This window comes from Danio rerio, chromosome 10 (genome assembly GCF_052040795.2).
Source record: "Danio rerio strain M-AB ecotype USA chromosome 10, GRCz13ab, whole genome shotgun sequence".
Classification (NCBI taxonomy): Eukaryota; Metazoa; Chordata; class Actinopteri; order Cypriniformes; family Danionidae; genus Danio; species Danio rerio.
This window is the reverse complement of record NC_141030.1, coordinates 330001-346883: the sequence shown is the minus strand read 5'-3', so window position 1 is coordinate 346883 and position 16883 is coordinate 330001. Positions and strand designations below refer to the sequence as shown.

The 16883-nt window shown below is 39.2% G+C and overlaps 2 protein-coding genes across 5 annotated transcripts in view; one reads left to right on the top strand and one right to left on the bottom strand.

Moving 5' to 3' along the window:
• The window catches only part of klhl35 (kelch-like family member 35), a 103222-nt gene that overhangs the window by 2509 nt on the left and 83830 nt on the right, over positions 1 to 16883 (top strand). For 2 of the 3 annotated variants that reach the window (XM_087269903.1, XM_087269904.1), the window contains exons 3-8: positions 32 to 525; positions 2698 to 2882; positions 3765 to 3883; positions 5039 to 5227; positions 5630 to 5818; positions 8171 to 9108. In XM_087269903.1, the coding sequence (XP_087126029.1) occupies positions 32 to 525; positions 2698 to 2882; positions 3765 to 3883; positions 5039 to 5227; positions 5630 to 5818; positions 8171 to 8353 (1359 nt within the window). In that variant the 3' untranslated portion in view covers positions 8354 to 9108. Of the gene's footprint in view, positions 1 to 31; positions 526 to 2697; positions 2883 to 3764; positions 4494 to 5038; positions 5228 to 5629; positions 5819 to 8170; positions 9109 to 16883 lie in introns of those variants that run through there. The other variant, XR_015500631.1, reaches the window with a different exon arrangement.
• mpzl1l (myelin protein zero-like 1 like) overlaps positions 14722 to 16883 on the bottom strand; it is a 13620-nt gene continuing 11458 nt past the window's right edge. Inside the window, exon 5 of one of the 2 annotated variants that reach the window (XM_087269515.1) lies at positions 14722 to 16883. This exon is cut by the window's right edge and continues 1596 nt beyond it. The gene's annotated coding sequence lies outside the window, so the exon portion shown is untranslated. 2 annotated transcript variants of the gene reach the window in all.

Sequence of the window (16883 nt, the reverse complement as noted above, 5' to 3'; positions counted from 1 at the left end):
TGTGTGTGTGTGTGTGTGTGTGTGTCTGCAGGCGGCGGATCGTCTGGATGTGCCGGTGCTGTATAAAGCATGTGTGCAGTTCCTGCAGGAGCGCGTCAGCCACTGCAACTGTCTGGGCCTGATGTCGTTCGCTCACGCATACGGTCTGCAGCCACTGCAGGAGCAGTGTGAGACGCTGCTTTACCGGGACCTCCAGCAGATCCTGCGGCACCCGGAGTTCCTTCAGCTGGAGAAGCAGCAGGTGCTGGATGTGCTGTGCTGCGAGCGGCTGCAGGTGCGGGAGGAGGTGCTGGTGGAGGCGGCGCTGCGCTGGGTGCACCAACAGCCGGCCAAGAGGAGCGCACACCTGCGGGAGCTGCTGGAGCCCCTGCGCCTGCCTCTGCTGGACCAGGCCTTCTTCTGCGGGACTCTGGAGGCGGACGAGATGGTGCGGGACCAGCCCGAGCTCAGAGACCTGCTGCAGGAGGCGCGCCTGTACCACGCTTACGGCCGAGAGGTGCAGTCCAAGCGCACCACACCCCGACCGTGAGTCCAAAGCCTTTACTCCTTTAGATAAGGGCCATATTCACACCACACCTGTCAACTCTCCCGTTTATCCCTGTATTTTAACGTTCTATCATGCTACCATCCCGCAAAGGTATTTCTCCTGTGTTTTCAATCTTTCTAAGAAGGGCGGCAATAAACATTAAAGGGCCGATCCTTCCTATACCCGAACCATGCTGAACCACCAGGGTAATAAATAATAATAATAATTAAATAAATAAATAAATATGGGATAAACGACGGGATTCCCTTCCTTTCCATTACACGTGCCTTCACCCCTGCTATGCAAGTCTTGGTGCGTGATTGTCAGACGCGCTCCATAGTGATAAACAGACGTTGTTTCCTAAACTGATTCTGTACACGCGATTTGAAGTGAAGTGAAAATCTGGGATTTGGGTATGTTTAAACAGACATACACACATAATTAATAATAATAATCATAATGATAATAATAATATTAACAAAAAAAAAAAATAATATTAACAACAAAAATAATATTAATAATAACAATAATAATAATTTTAACAATAATTATAATAATAATAATATCAATAATAATAATAATGATATAAATAATAATAATAACAATAATGATGACAACAACAACAATAATAATAATAATAATAAAAAAAATAATAATAATAATAACAATAACAATAATGATGACAACAACAACAATAATAATAATAACAATATGACAACAACAACAACAACAATAATAATAATAATATAACAAAAATAATAATCTAACAATAATAATAATAATAATAATATCAATAATAATAATAATAATGGACAAAGCAGTGGCGCAGTGGGTAGCGCGTTCGCCTCACAGCAAGAGGGTCGCTGGTTTGAGCCTCGGCTCAGTTGGCGTTTCTGTGTGGAGTTTGCATGTTCTCGCTGTGTTCACGTGGGTTTCCTCCGGGTGCTCCGGTTTCCCCCACAGTCCACAGGTGAATTGGGTAGGCTAAATTGTCTACTGAGTGAGTGTGTCTGAATGTTTCCCAGAGATGGGTTGCGGCTGGAGGGGCATCCTCTCCAAAAAAAAAAAATTTGCTGGATAAGTTGGCGGTTCATTCCGCTGTGGCGACCCCGGATTAATAAAGGGACTAAGCTGATAAAGAAAGAAAATAAATGAATGAATGACTGAATAATAATAACATTAACAATAATAATAATATCTGAACATGTCAGTCTTGGTGATTTTCTTTAAAACACAACAAATTTTGTCTAAAATGAGCATTAAAAAGTTAGGAAAGCAATCAAATTCTTTCACTATAGATGTGTGCATGTTTACACACATCTATAGTGACACAGCTCTGTTATTTAATGTAATCAAAAAACTAAATGCAAGATTCATTCTCTGCTCTTTAAATGATATAGTTTTAGATTAATGTGTACTGTAACTATACATGACCAGTAGAAAAATATAATAAGATATCAGCTTGCAGCATCAAGCAGCAGAACCAGCTGTTTTTAACATCTAGAAATCAATAGAAGTGAATGAGAGCAGAAGTCTAGAGCCGCGGGTCCGCGAGTCCGCTCGTACGTCAAGAACAACCTCAATAAACTGAGCTTGCCCAATTTGGTTTTAAAAACATCTCTGTCCAGATGAAGATGCAACAACAGTATCTGGATGCAGCCTTTATGATGCAAGCTGAGACTGCATCACTCAGCGATGCAATGTCAGACACAGTGCACTCAGTGGAGTGAGTGACGTCACTGTGAGGGGTGGGGTTAGGGGAGGGGTTTAGGTGAGCTCTTTAAAAACCAATGGATGCAGCTCAGCTTGCATCTGCACCAGGTCTGCATCCAGACCCGTCTCAAATGCACTGTGATGCATGTTAAGTGCACGCTGAGCCAACAGAGGGCGATAATGACACTAATGCCGGCTTCACAACAAACACAGAATTAAGAATTTTTGAGAGTAAATCGAAAACGTGTCGATGCAAATGTTGGAACAGTGGAGGATGACTGTCCCACAGAGTGAATGATGCAGAACACACAGTGTGTTTACAACAAACAAACACACACATTTATATTAACTTCTCTCACAATGATTACTCAAAAGTGAGTATTTATATATATATATAAATTAATTCTACGTGTGTGTGTGTGTGTGTGTGTGTATGTGTATGTGTGTGTGTGTGTCAGGCGCTCCGGCTGGGCAGAGATGATCTTCGTGTTCGGCGGCTGTGATAAGAGCGGGTTCTCCAGACTCTCCTTCATGGAGAAGCTGAACGTGTGTTCAGGACAGTGGCAGGGGGCCGCCGCCGTGCCCGGATACTGCAAATCTGAGTTTGCTGCCTGCGAACTGCAGAACGACATCTATCTGTCAGGTAGGAGACCGAGAGTGTGTGTGTGTGTGTTTGTTTTTGTGTGTGAGCGTGTGCATGTTTGATAGTGTGTGTGTGTGTGTTTCCTGCTGACCTTCCCTCTTACTCTATCAGCTCGGGCATCGGCTGGAATGTTTGCTCATGTTATTATTCCAGTGAGGCCTATCAGATGATGATGATGATGAAGATCAGAGGCTGTGCTCCTCCTGCTGTCTTCATTCTCTCTTTATTTCCTGCTCGGTGGCGTTCTGCTCTATTCTCCAGAACACAAACGCAGATATTCAGGAGTGTGTTCTAGAGGAGCTGTGAGTGTGTTTGTGTGCCTGATATGATCTGCTGGAGTGTGCTGATCTGGTCTCACAGGTTTCAGTGTGATGATGATGATGATGAAGAGAGTATCAGTGTTGACTGAAGGATACTGTATTGAGCAGGCCACAGATCTGCAGACAGTGATAACAGCAGATGATTATAGATATGATCACACTCGCTGACGCTGACTCTCAGTTCCTGGAGGAGAGTGTGTGTGTTATTCAGCAGGGGTTATCTGGGAATAACACACGCTAGCACAGCAATAAAACAAAGACTTTTGGTTTGTGCCATTTATTCAATCAGGAGTCACCACAGAGGAATGAACCACCAACTATTCCAGCATATGTTTTACACAGCAGATGTCCTGCCAGTTGCAACCCACTACTGGGAAACACCCACACACCCATAAACTACAGCTAATTTAGTTGATCAGTTCCCCTGTGGCACGTGTGTTTGGACTGTGGGGGAAGCCGGAGCACCCGGAGTGTAAATGATGCATATATTGTGTCCATGTGTGTATGAGGTGTGTAAATGAAGCACTGAAGTGTGTGTGTGTGTGTGTGTGTGTGTGTGCAGGTGGTCAGCTGAACAGTGCAGATGTCTGGCGCTTCATGTCATCTCTAGGTCAGTGGGTGCGTGTGTGTGCGCTCAGCCGCGGCCGCTGGAGGCACAAGATGGTGTCGCTGTGTGGGAAGGTGAGGATCTGATCTGATGCTGTGTGTGCGTGTGTGTGTGTGTGTGTGTGTGTGTGTGTGTGTCAAGGTTATAATCAGCATCGAGGAGAGTTTATTCTGAAAGTAATGCATCACGATATCGAGTTACTCCCCAGAAAAGCGACTCGTTGTGTTACTCAGGCCGTGTTTACACTGTCAGGTCTTTATGCCCAATTCTGATTCGCCTATATCGGAGGATTTGCCCGCCTTCTTTTAATTGTGACTCATATCTGATTCATGTGTTTACACTTGCCATACAATTAGTGAAGTCAGCCATTTGTAAACGGGGGTTCTAGCATCTGCGCCACACTAGCCACAATGGACCAAATCGTCTTGCTTTTAGCTTGAAGTTTGCCCAACTTTAAAATACATAATGAGGTGGAAGTGGAGGGACGTCATGGCAGCATGCGCCTGTGGTTTATACACGGTTTCCTCCACCATTCACAGGAATTTGTGGGTACGAGAGAGATCTCAGGTTTGATGGGTCTTCATGTTCCCTCTGTTGCTGTTGTTTATCGCATCGGCAGCTCCACACACACCCTTCCTTCTACGTCAATAAGTGAAGTTTATAAACTGATGTGGAGAGGATCAGGTGCTTATGATTGATCACAGCTGGTGCTGCATTATCCAATTAATGATTGACCAATCAGATGATTCCTAATCCACTATAAACACCCTCAGCTCCATATCACAGCCATCTTCATCTTGAAGAATCCCCCCTTCCACCCCTACTCCTCCTCCTTTCCTAGATGGGTGGCCCAGTGGTTAGCACTGTCGCCTTACAGCAAGAACGTCACTGGTTCTAAAGGGACTAAGCTAAAAAGAAAATGAATGAATGAATATTAAGTTTATAGTTACGATACTCCCAAAATCATTCCGCATAAATCTGCAGATTATTTACAAAATTCTGCACAGAATTACCAAAGAACGTCCGCAAATTCTGCTGTTGTTAGTTTGTGAGTTTTGTTTATTTTTTATTTCAGTTCTCTAATGTTAGTTATATTTTTGATTTCCTAAATTCACCATTTTGTGTGTGTGTGTGTGTGTGTGTGTGTGTGTGTGTGTGTGTGTGTGTGTGTGTGTGTGTGTGTGTGTGTGTGTGTGTGTGTGTGTGTGTGTGTGTGTGTGTGTGTGCAGCTGTATGTGGTGGGCGGGTATAACGGTCGTGAGCGTGTGTCCACCGTGGAGCGCTACAGTCCTCATGAGAACAGCTGGATCAGCGTGTCGGAGCTCCCGCTGCCGGTCAGTTCAGCCGCTCTGGCCAGCTGCTGTGGGAAACTCTACGTCATCGGAGGAGCCATCAGCGACCACGCCAACACTAACCAGGTCAGACTAACAACTAATTCACTAGTTAACTAATAATCCCACCCAAACCACACACTCTCCTCTGAGAGAAGCCAGATGCTGCAGTGAAGCGTCCGTCTCTGTCTCTGCTGCAGGCAGTAAGGGGAGAGTCTGTTTCAGTGTATTCTATAGTCTTTGGTAAGGGTTCGTTCACAACTTTAGTCGTTTCCCTTCACCTATTCACATGCACAGTTTAGAAGGAGCACATCTCTGTTTCTCAGTGTTGATGTGGTCATAGTTGGTAAACTCATTCAAGTAAAAGCTCTTCTTCAGGGATCTCCAGTGCTATACTGTGTGTTATATGCTTGCCGATGAGCTGAATCCTGTGTGTGTGTGTGTGTGTGTGTGTGTGTGTGTGTGTGTGTGTGTGTGTGTGTGTCACAGGTGCAGTGTTATGACCCTCTGACTGACAGCTGGTCATCCGTGTCTCCATGCCCGTTCTCTCATCGCTCCATCAGTGCAGTCTCGCTCAACGGCTCTATCTACGTGGCTGGAGGATTGATGGAGCACATCTACTGTTACACACCCAGTAAAGACTGCTGGAGTCCTGCTGCCAAACTGCCCGTCAGAGTGGTGCGCACACACACACTATATACACAAACACACTATACACACACACACTATATACACAAACACACTATATACACAAAAATTCTATATATACACAATCAGCTAACCACTCTTACTCTTTACCATTATTAAATCTTTAAAATTATCGCCCACTGATATAGTTATAGTTTTCGTTATAGTTATCGTCCACTGATATAGTTATAGTTTTCGTTATAGTTATTGTCCACTGATATAGTTATAGTTTTCGTTGACTGCTGTAGTTATTGTTTTGTTTATAGTTATCGTCACCTGATGTAGTTATTGTTTTGTTTATAGTTATCGTCCACTGATATAGTTATAGTTTTCGTTATAGTTATCGTCCACTGATATAGTTATTGTTTTGTTTATAGTTATCGTCCACTGATATAGTTATAGTTTTCGTTATAGTTATCGTCCACTGATATAGTTATAGTTTTTGTTTATAGTTATCGTCCACTGATATAGTTATAGTTTTCGTTATAGTTATCGTCCACTGATATAGTTATAGTTTTCGTTGACTGCTGTAGTTATTGTTTTGTTTATAGTTATCGTCACCTGATGTAGTTATCGCCCACTGATATAGTTATTGTTTTGTTTATAGTTATCGTCCACTGATATAGTTATAGTTTTCGTTATAGTTATCGTCCACTGATATAGTTATAGTTTTTGTTTATAGTTATCGTCCACTGATATAGTTATAGTTTTCGTTATAGTTATCGTCCACTGATATAGTTATAGTTTTTGTTTATAGTTATCGTCCACTGATATAGTTATAGTTTTCGTTATAGTTATCGTCCACTGATATAGTTATAGTTTTTGTTTATAGTTATCGTCCACTGATATAGTTATAGTTTTCGTTATAGTTATCGTCCACTGATATAGTTATAGTTTTCGTTATAGTTATTGTCCACTGATATAGTTATAGTTTTCGTTGACTGCTGTAGTTATTGTTTTGTTTATAGTTATCGTCACCTGATGTAGTTATCGCCCACTGATATAGTTATTGTTTTGTTTATAGTTATCGTCCACTGATATAGTTATAGTTTTCGTTATAGTTATCGTCCACTGATATAGTTATTGTTTTGTTTATAGTTATCGTCCACTGATATAGTTATAGTTTTCGTTATAGTTATCGTCCACTGATATAGTTATAGTTTTTGTTTATAGTTATCGTCCACTGATATAGTTATAGTTTTCGTTATAGTTATCGTCCACTGATATAGTTATAGTTTTCGTTGACTGCTGTAGTTATTGTTTTGTTTATAGTTATCGTCACCTGATGTAGTTATCGCCCACTGATATAGTTATTGTTTTGTTTATAGTTATCGTCCACTGATATAGTTATAGTTTTCGTTATAGTTATCGTCCACTGATATAGTTATAGTTTTTGTTTATAGTTATCGTCCACTGATATAGTTATAGTTTTCGTTATAGTTATCGTCCACTGATATAGTTATTGTTTTGTTTATAGTTATCGTCCACTGATATAGTTATAGTTTTCGTTATAGTTATCGTCCACTGATATAGTTATAGTTTTTGTTTATAGTTATCGTCCACTGATATAGTTATAGTTTTCGTTATAGTTATCGTCCACTGATATAGTTATAGTTTTCGTTGACTGCTGTAGTTATTGTTTTGTTTATAGTTATCGTCACCTGATGTAGTTATCGCCCACTGATATAGTTATTGTTTTGTTTATAGTTATCGTCCACTGATATAGTTATAGTTTTCGTTATAGTTATCGTCCACTGATATAGTTATAGTTTTTGTTTATAGTTATCGTCCACTGATATAGTTATAGTTTTTGTTATAGTTATCGTTGACTGATATAGTAATTGTTTTGTTTAAAGTTATCGTCACCTGATATAGTTATAGTTTTTGATATAGTTATCGTCCACTGATATAGTTACAGTTATCGTTGATTGATATAGTTATTGTTTTGTTTATAGTTATCGTCCACTGATATAGTTATAGTTTTCGTTATAGTTATTGTCGACTAATATAGTTATAGTTTTGTTTATAGTTATCGTCCACTGATATATAGTTTTGTTTAGTTATCGTCCACTGATATAGTTATTGTTTTGTTTATAGTTATCGTCCACTGATGTAGTTATAGTTATCGTTATAGTTATTGTCGACTAATATAATTATAGTTTTGTTTATAGTTATCATCACCTGATATAGTTATTGTTTTGTTTATAGTTATCGTCACCTGTTATAGTTTTCGTTATAGTTATCGTCCACTGATACAGTTACAGTTTTGGTTATAGATATCGTTCGTTATAGTTATTGTTTTGGTCAGTTACAGTGCACTGATCCTCTGTGTGTGTGTTTCAGGAGGGCTGTGGTCTGACGGTGTGTGCGGGGAAGGTTTATGTGGTCGGTGGTCGTACTGATGAGGCTACTGCTGTGAATCAGTCGTGGAGTTTTGATCCGCTCAGTGGTAAAGTGACGGAGGAGACACCGATGACCCGCTGTGTCAGTTATCACGGCTGCGTGAGCGTCCTGCAGCGACTCTGAACACACAACAACACTGCAAACACGACAATACTGCACACACTGAAGCGCTGTACTGTTTCTGCAGCATCACCACACACCGCTCTGAATGCACATCATGACAAGCAGTGCTGGGGAAAGGTACTTCTGAAAGTAATGCGTTACATTATTGAGTTACTCTCCAAACAAGCAGCTAGTTGCATTATTTAGTTACTCTTATAAGTGATGCGTTGCGTTACTTTTGCGTTACTCTGCTCTGCGTTACTTGTAATGCATTAGCCCGAACACTGGTTACCGTCACATCACTACTACTGTTAATAATGTCGTGATTTATCTGTACAATCAATCAATCAATCGAGGGCTTTATTTATTCACTGTAACCTCACTGTGGGAAATCCCCAATGCAAATGTGAATGATTTTATACTGTGAAGATGTTTTTACTCTTGTATGTAAATGTTATATTGTGTTACTGGAGTCTTGAAGATCTGCTGTATTATGATAATAACACACGCACTGCACACATAATGTGAAATCTGTCATCTACTCTGATCATGACTGTCTGAATAATGGACTGAAGATGCTTTAGAAAGTCTTGTTTGTCTGTAAAATGAGATGAAACAGGAATATTCATCATGACCAGGAACATCAGCACTTAAATTCAAGACCCGTGTCTTTTTGTTTTTACTGTTTATGTCCTGAAAGGTGATTCAGTAAAGGGTAATAATGTATTGATACAATGTTCAACTATGACAAGAATAAAGTTATAAAGGCATCCACATTTAAGATGTCCAGTGCTCATTAATAAGTGAAGAAATGTTTTCACCCAGTGGGGACGTTTACACACTACTGTTGTTCTTCTATTGTTGTGTTGCTGAAGGGCACTTGAGATGAGAACTCGCTGTTCATTCACTCACACATCTCCAATTCCTGTTGCTCTGGCGAATAAAGCTGACAACTTTGAGCTGTATTTACACTGCATGACACACATGTGTGCACTAGTTATAGTTTTGGTTATAGTTATCATCCACTGATAGAGATGTAGTTTTGGTTATAGATATACAACCCCAAATCAGAAGCTGCTGGGACAGCATGTAATATAGTCTTTGTTATTTATTGAAAGAGCAGATGATTCAGCTACTCAGACACTTCTCACATGTGAAAGTAAACAGTATAAATCTAATGTGCGTTTGCATCTAGTGTAAGCAGGTAGAGCAGGTTTCATCTGTCAATGCAAGTCATACAGACTGGAAATCAGCAATGCATGACATCAACTTTATAGAGGATGAGGAGCTCTCAGGTTTCATCTAAAACATCTTGATTTGTGTGATGAAGGAAGCTCTCGGGCATTGGAATGACATGAGGAGAATTTTCAGGAGAACTAACCCTTTAGATCTCGAATACAGGAACACAGATTAAGTATTGTGTCATGTTGCACAGGTTAATTCATTCAAGCAGGACATGAAACCAAATGAAAGAGAGAGAAAGCAACATCCTGTAAACAATATAAAACTGTGGTATACATAACATGAACTGGTTTGATCTAATAAGCACACCATCTACAGTAGATAGAAACAACATCCAGAAACTTACTGGTCAAAAAAAGATTGAAGATGACGGCCAAATGGGAACTTTTCTGTCAGAAACAACTTATTAAAATCTATGCTTTAAGCAGTGTTGAGAGAGAAAAAACACCACCAAACAGGGCTTTAGGATGCTGTGTACATGAACGAACCAGGAAAAACTTGATTAAACTCTGTGAACAGAAGCAAAAAACACTCAGACAGAGCACTTATATTCTGGGTCAATACGTCTAAATGCAGATATCAGATATAACCCACTTTTTAAAGATTATAAGGATTATAAGGATTGTGGTGCAGTGATTCAGAGGATTTTGATCTTCAGACTGTTGTGAATTGAGTCTGTGAAATGCACAATTTATACAGATTTACGGAAACAAGATCTTTTACATAAAGACGCCTGTCCTTCAGCGATAGTGCTGCATATGATTAATGCATTTGGTTGCATTTTTCCCTGATGTACTGTTGACATGCTGTCAATATAAGTCATTGTTTGCATGCTTATGTTTATGACTTCATGCATGGTTGGCATTCTCTAATGTTGACCAATTTCTACAAGATATGAAAAAGAAAGATTCCTGTGAAAGAAACTTGTAGACACTTTAAATTTACTTCATTACTTTTTATTTGTTTGATTGTTAATATCTTAATGAGTTTAATTGTTATTTGGTTGCATATAAAATATTGAAATTAAGTCTTATTGTTGTAAGTTACAGAACACAATGTCTGGGTTTAGGATTAATAAATATATGTATGTGTATATATATATATATATATATATATATATATATATATATATATATATATATATATATATATATATATATATATATATATATATATATATATATAATTAAGTCTTTTTTCTGTGGTATATATAGATTTTTTTTACAGTAAATCAACACAAAATAATGTCTCAAATATTGCTGCAAAATTCGAGAAAAAAATGCAACAAAATCAGTTATTTTAGGCCACAAATTCAGTAAAAAAGACTGTCTAGAGCAGGGTGTCTAAACTTGGTACGTGAGCTGTCACTGGGGTGGTATTTTTTCAAAAGGTACAAATTTGTACCTAAAAGGTCCATCTTAACACCTGGAGGGTGCATATTAGTACCTAAAAAGTACAAAAGAGTTCTTCTTAACATTTACTACAATATACTTCTGAGGTACCAATATGGACCCTTTAAGTACAAATGTGTAGCTTTTGAAAAGGAAGCACCCCAGTGAGCTCACGTATCCCTTTATTTCCAGCCTGATCTCACAAGAAAACGTTTTGCCAGTTTAGTGGCTAATTCATACAAATTCAGTTGTGCGAAATTGTACGAGTTTAAAAAGGAGGCGGGGCACCTAACCCCACCCCTAAACCCAACCGTCATTGGGGGAAAAGCAAATCATACTAAAATGTACGAATTAGATCGTATGAATTCATAAGAAATAGCCACTAAATCAAAAAGTTACGAACTGCCGCGATATTGTGTTGTTATTTCTGAGAGTGTAGAGGGCCGGTGTCCTGCAGATTTTAGTTCCAACCCCAATTAAACACACCTGAACCAGCTAATCAAGCTCTTCTTAGGTCTTCTAAACTTCCAGGGAGGCGTGTTGAAGAGAGATGGAGCTCAACTACGCAGGACACCAGCACTACTGAGTTTGAACACCCCTGGTCTAGATTATGAATAATGCGCAGGTTAGTGTATACTCCATCAGCTGGTTTCGTTTCAGTCAGCTTTGCCTTTAATTAAAGGATTAATAAAATATTATGGCAATGTTTTGATTTATTTTTCTGTTTATTTAGAATAAACCAGTGCTGATGAACCTGCCAGACTTCATTCTGAGAGAGCAAACTCCTGATTCTACTTCATCCTCTATACGCATTAAACTTGAGAATTGAAACAGTGTTAGACCACAGCTGTACACAGAAGGCATGTTTGAAACAAAATAATAATGTTTTAATTAACCCAACTCAGTTTATTTCTAGAGCACTGTCTACCAACCACAATGAGTACCAGTGTGCTGTGCATAACAACACATAACACATGCAAATATACAAGCAACCAAAGTACATAAACTCTCAACACACGATTAAAAGCTAAAGAAAATACCTGTTTTCAGTGACCTCTGAAACGACTCAGAAGCTGGAGCTGTTCTTAAGGAGAGTGGAAGATCGTTCCAAAGTCTTGGAGCTGCTACTGAAAGAGCTCCATCACCTCCACATTTCAAGCGTGATCGTAGAACTAGCAAATCCCAGTCGATTCTAAGAGCGAAGAGATCTCACGGGTTGGTGTATATTAATGAGCTCAGGAATATTCTCAGGGGCAATACTGAAAGATTAACTTATAAGCAGGCCCAGAAATCTGCAGATTTCCAGCCCATCAGTGAGTGCATTTATTTACTTGTGTAAACGTGAGTAAATTTATATTAATTCAGTTTTTAAGTTAATTTCAGTAATATTATTGACTAATATGGAATGTTGATATGATTTATTGACAATGCAGTGTGTACAGTAATATGTTCAGTCTTTTAGTAGAGATATTATATGAGAGACTTGCTTTGTTTACCAAATACATGGATCTCATCTAATTGGATTTGCTTTGTAAACATAAATAAACGTTATAAAAGCATTTTTTATTTTTTATTTAATCTATTAAGTTTTTAGTTGTGATATTGCCAAAATCATTCCACAGAAATCTTCTCCGCAGTAATAGCAAAAAATCTCAGCAGATGGTGTCTGACCCTATAATAAGTCAGATTTGAAGTAGGACATGAAGTCAGCATGTTAGCAGACGCTTCTGTGTTGTTGAATGTACACGAGACACACGTCTTTGTTTGTGTCCGGTCAAACAGATCAGCAGATTTCCAGAGAAAGACTGTAAATAAAAAAAGCTCTGGCATTTTTCATCTGAACAAGTGTTTCCTTGACCGTGACGCAGCTCAGATTACAGCAGCACTTCTGAGGAATGCGGCCCAGAATGAGTGCTCTCATTAAACCAGCGCGTCTCGTCCAGCTCAGATAAGAGTCTTCACCCCCCCACTCTGAACACTATAGCCGCCGTGGCGTGCAGACGCTTGTCATGTCTAGGTGAATCTCCACAGAATCAGGAGACTGTATTTAAAGCAAATCTGATACGACGGGTCATTTCACACAGAAACAAACACAAAACACTCCTACAGTTCAGAAGAAGAAGAGCTTATTATACCCACACACACACACAACATGCACACAAACACACACTAGACTTTCATAACCATATCCAATACATTATGATAATAAACACGCACAAATATTAATATCGTGAGCACTTCAAAACACTGTGCTTGATTATTTATTGCTTAAACATCTGGAGTAATGTTAAAGAATATTCAGATTTAGCATAATCAAATGTATTTGATGTTCAGTTCATAACAGAGTTCAACATGCACATGTTAAACCTGAAACTAGTTACCATACTGCGTTCATTACACCAATTCATTCATTTTCATTCACTTTATTTATCAGGGGTCGCCGCAGTGGATTGAACCGCCAACTATTCCAGCATATGTTTTACACAGCGGATGCCCTTCCAGCTGCAACCCAGTACTGGAAAACTTCCATACACACTCATTCACACACACTACAGTCAGTGTAGTTGATCAGTTCCCCTATAGCGCATGGGTTTGGACTGTGGGGCAAACCAGAGCACCCGGAGGAAACCCACACCAACACGGGGAGAACATGCAAACTCCACACAGAAACACCAACTGAGCCAGCCAGGACTCAAACTAGAGACCTTCTTACTGTGAGGCCACAGTGCTGACCACTGAGCCACCGTGCAGCCCCTTAATAACATGAGACATTCTACAGCACCTATTTGCTGTCGTTCATTGTTTATTATTCAACATTTACTAACTGTAGCCACCGACATGCTGAAGTACTGATTGATAATTCATTCTGTGGCTGTTTACAGGCCGTGCTGAAATGGTGCCGCATGCCAGACTCCAATACAAGAGTACAAACATCAAAATAAAAACCTGCATCACCTGTACACCTGAAATATGCTCTATATGTTAAACATGTCCTCGCCGGAGGGTATATATAGGGAAGTGCTCACACCAGCTGAAGTTGTGTAAATCTAGTAAAACATAAATCTAGTCTACGATGACAAGATACACTTCAGCAGAAGCACGACACTTCCAGACATGATGTTAGGTGAAGTTTATTCATAAACTGATGTCGAGAGGATCAGGTGCTTATGATTGATCACAGCCGGTCCTGCATTATCCAATACATGATTGACCAATCAGACGACTCCTAAGCCACTATAAACACCCTGGAGGCTGAAGTAAAGGAGCGCTGTCCTGCTGGAGAATTGTCCTCTCCTGTGGTTTGTAATGTAATGGGCAGCACAGATGTCTTGATACCTCAGGCTGTTGATGTTGCAGATCTCTCGCACGCCCCCATACTGAATGAACCCCAAACCATGATGTCTCCTTCACCAAGCTTGACTGATTTCTCTGAGAATCTTGGTCCATGCTGGTTCCAGTAGGTCTTCTGCAGTATTGGTGATGATCAGGATGCAGATCAGCAGATGGCCCAGCAGAGAAATCCACCTTCTGACACTTTATGATCAACTAGAAGCCCAGTTATGATCTGCTGCTCTCACAACTGAGATCCAGCACAAGACTTCTGTCATGTAGTGTATAATCAGTGGCATAAAATGATGTCAAAATGACAATAATAATGCTTATCGCATCAATTTTCTTCATCAATATATAATGCACAACAAAACGTCCTTATCGTGACAGGCCTCAACACTCAAACAAATGAAAACAACAGGCAGGTCCGTTGACTTGATATATTTATATATATGTATAAAATTAGACAGATACGGCTGTTTTCATATACAAAAGGCCAGTAAATGGAGAAGTAGAGAAGTGTGAGATATTAGTCGATGAAGGCACCAGAAGTCTTCCAGTTTACACACACAAACACACACACAGATCAGAAACAGTGCAGGACAAAATCAATCCAGTACCCACAGACAGCACAAACATGGAATGTGTCAGCGAATCCCCCATAAAACACATGAGAATCATCATCTATGCAGGAACATCCGATAAAAACAAAACAAAAAACGTCCAGCATCAGAAAACAACAACAATAATAATAATAATAATAAAAATATAAAAGGAATGCTTTGGGTTACGCTGCTGTTCAGCGCTTCACAATTCATAAAACAAAGTCAAAGTTCAGTTATGACACATGAAATGCACATATAAGAGGACGAGAGTAAGAGCACACTGCTGAACATGCAGTACTTTGCTCACTTCTACTCTAAATATCCAAACATTCCTAAATCAAGAAGCATTTATAAACAAGCAACACAAATATTGTGCCATTTTCAGAAATGATGAGTCTAAAGGAAGTGAGTTCTCTGTTAATCAAGCTCAATATTCTGCTCATGGGGACAGAAATTAGGAAAATAAACCTGTTTTTGGTTTGAATTTCATTTCATTCGGTTAATCGATTATTTTGAGCATCCCTCTCTAATATATATATATGTATATATAATATCGCAATGTATGTTTTCAATATCATGCAGCACTGGTTCCTACTGATGCTTTAATGGTTAAATGAATTAAATTAAATATTTTTTTACCATAAATATTACAGAATTTTTTACAGTGTACAAACAAACAAAACACATCAGAGAAATGATGAAAAAAAAACGTGAGGTAAAAATACATTGATAAATTCAATAAATTCATTAATATCTTTCAATATCTGGAAGACAGCTTTTAAAACTCTAAAGATTATGAAGCTTGCTAATCAGCAGATTATTTTACTTGCTTTAAAGGTCCCGTGCTCTGAAATGTGCATCTTTAGTTGATATTTGGCGTAATCTCAACTGGACATAACCCCTCCCCTTTTTAAAAACAGCCAATGGTGTATGTCAGACACTAGAGAGCATCTGATTGGTCAGAAGATTTGATAAGAAGCTGAAGTATGAGGTGACGTGAATTGTTAATCTATTCAGTAGGAAGCAACAAACTACAAGCTTTACATGCTAATATCAGGTGTATTTCCTCTAAGCGTGAATAAAACACTTTATTTTCATTTCAAGGAACCTTCAAGGAAAAACTCACCTAATTTTGACTCATTATTTCTGAAAAAAAACATGTTTTACTCATGTAAGAAATGCTTCTTGATTTAAGATTTGTTGGACATTTAGAGCTAGAAATGAGACAGAATCTCCTGTCTTTCAGCAGTGTGTGAGAGTGGAATGCTGGAGTGTGTTATCCTCCGCTAAGCTAACACTGAAGACTTGCTAATGAGCTACGCTAGTGCTGTCCTGCTAACACGCTAGCTATGCTAACCCTGGCTTTGGCAGCTGGTGGAGTGTTCCTCTGGCATCAGCTGTGGTTAGTAGGTGAGTAACATGCAAACAAACACACACACACACACACACACACACACACACACACAGGGATGCGCAGGTTCGACAGCCGCTTCTGTGCTGATGAAGTGTGTCTGAACCAAACACACACGAGTGAAACCACACACACTGCACCACACAACACTGACCACTGGAAAACACACAGCACAGGCAGAACACAATGTGAACAGAGCATGTGTGGCATAAACATGACTAAAAATTACAACTAAATAACTTGAAATGAGCTTTAAAAAGAAAACGCTGCGTGAATGCTGTCAGCAGACTGCAATAATGAGCGTGTAATTAGCATAAAAATGTTATAAAAAATAAAGTTTGGTCCTAAACAGGTTGATTTTCTCTGTGCAAGACACATGTTTGATTATGTAGTGCTATATTTGCATGTTTATGCAGAAAAGAATGTCAATGTAACCGCAAAATAAAGGTGACAGTATGAAAGAAACTGTGTTTCTGTGCAAAATATAGCGTATTTCTTACACTGCCATATATCCGTGTGTCAGGATGTGTTTATCTTGACTAAAGACCTGTAATATTCTGGCAATGCTTTAA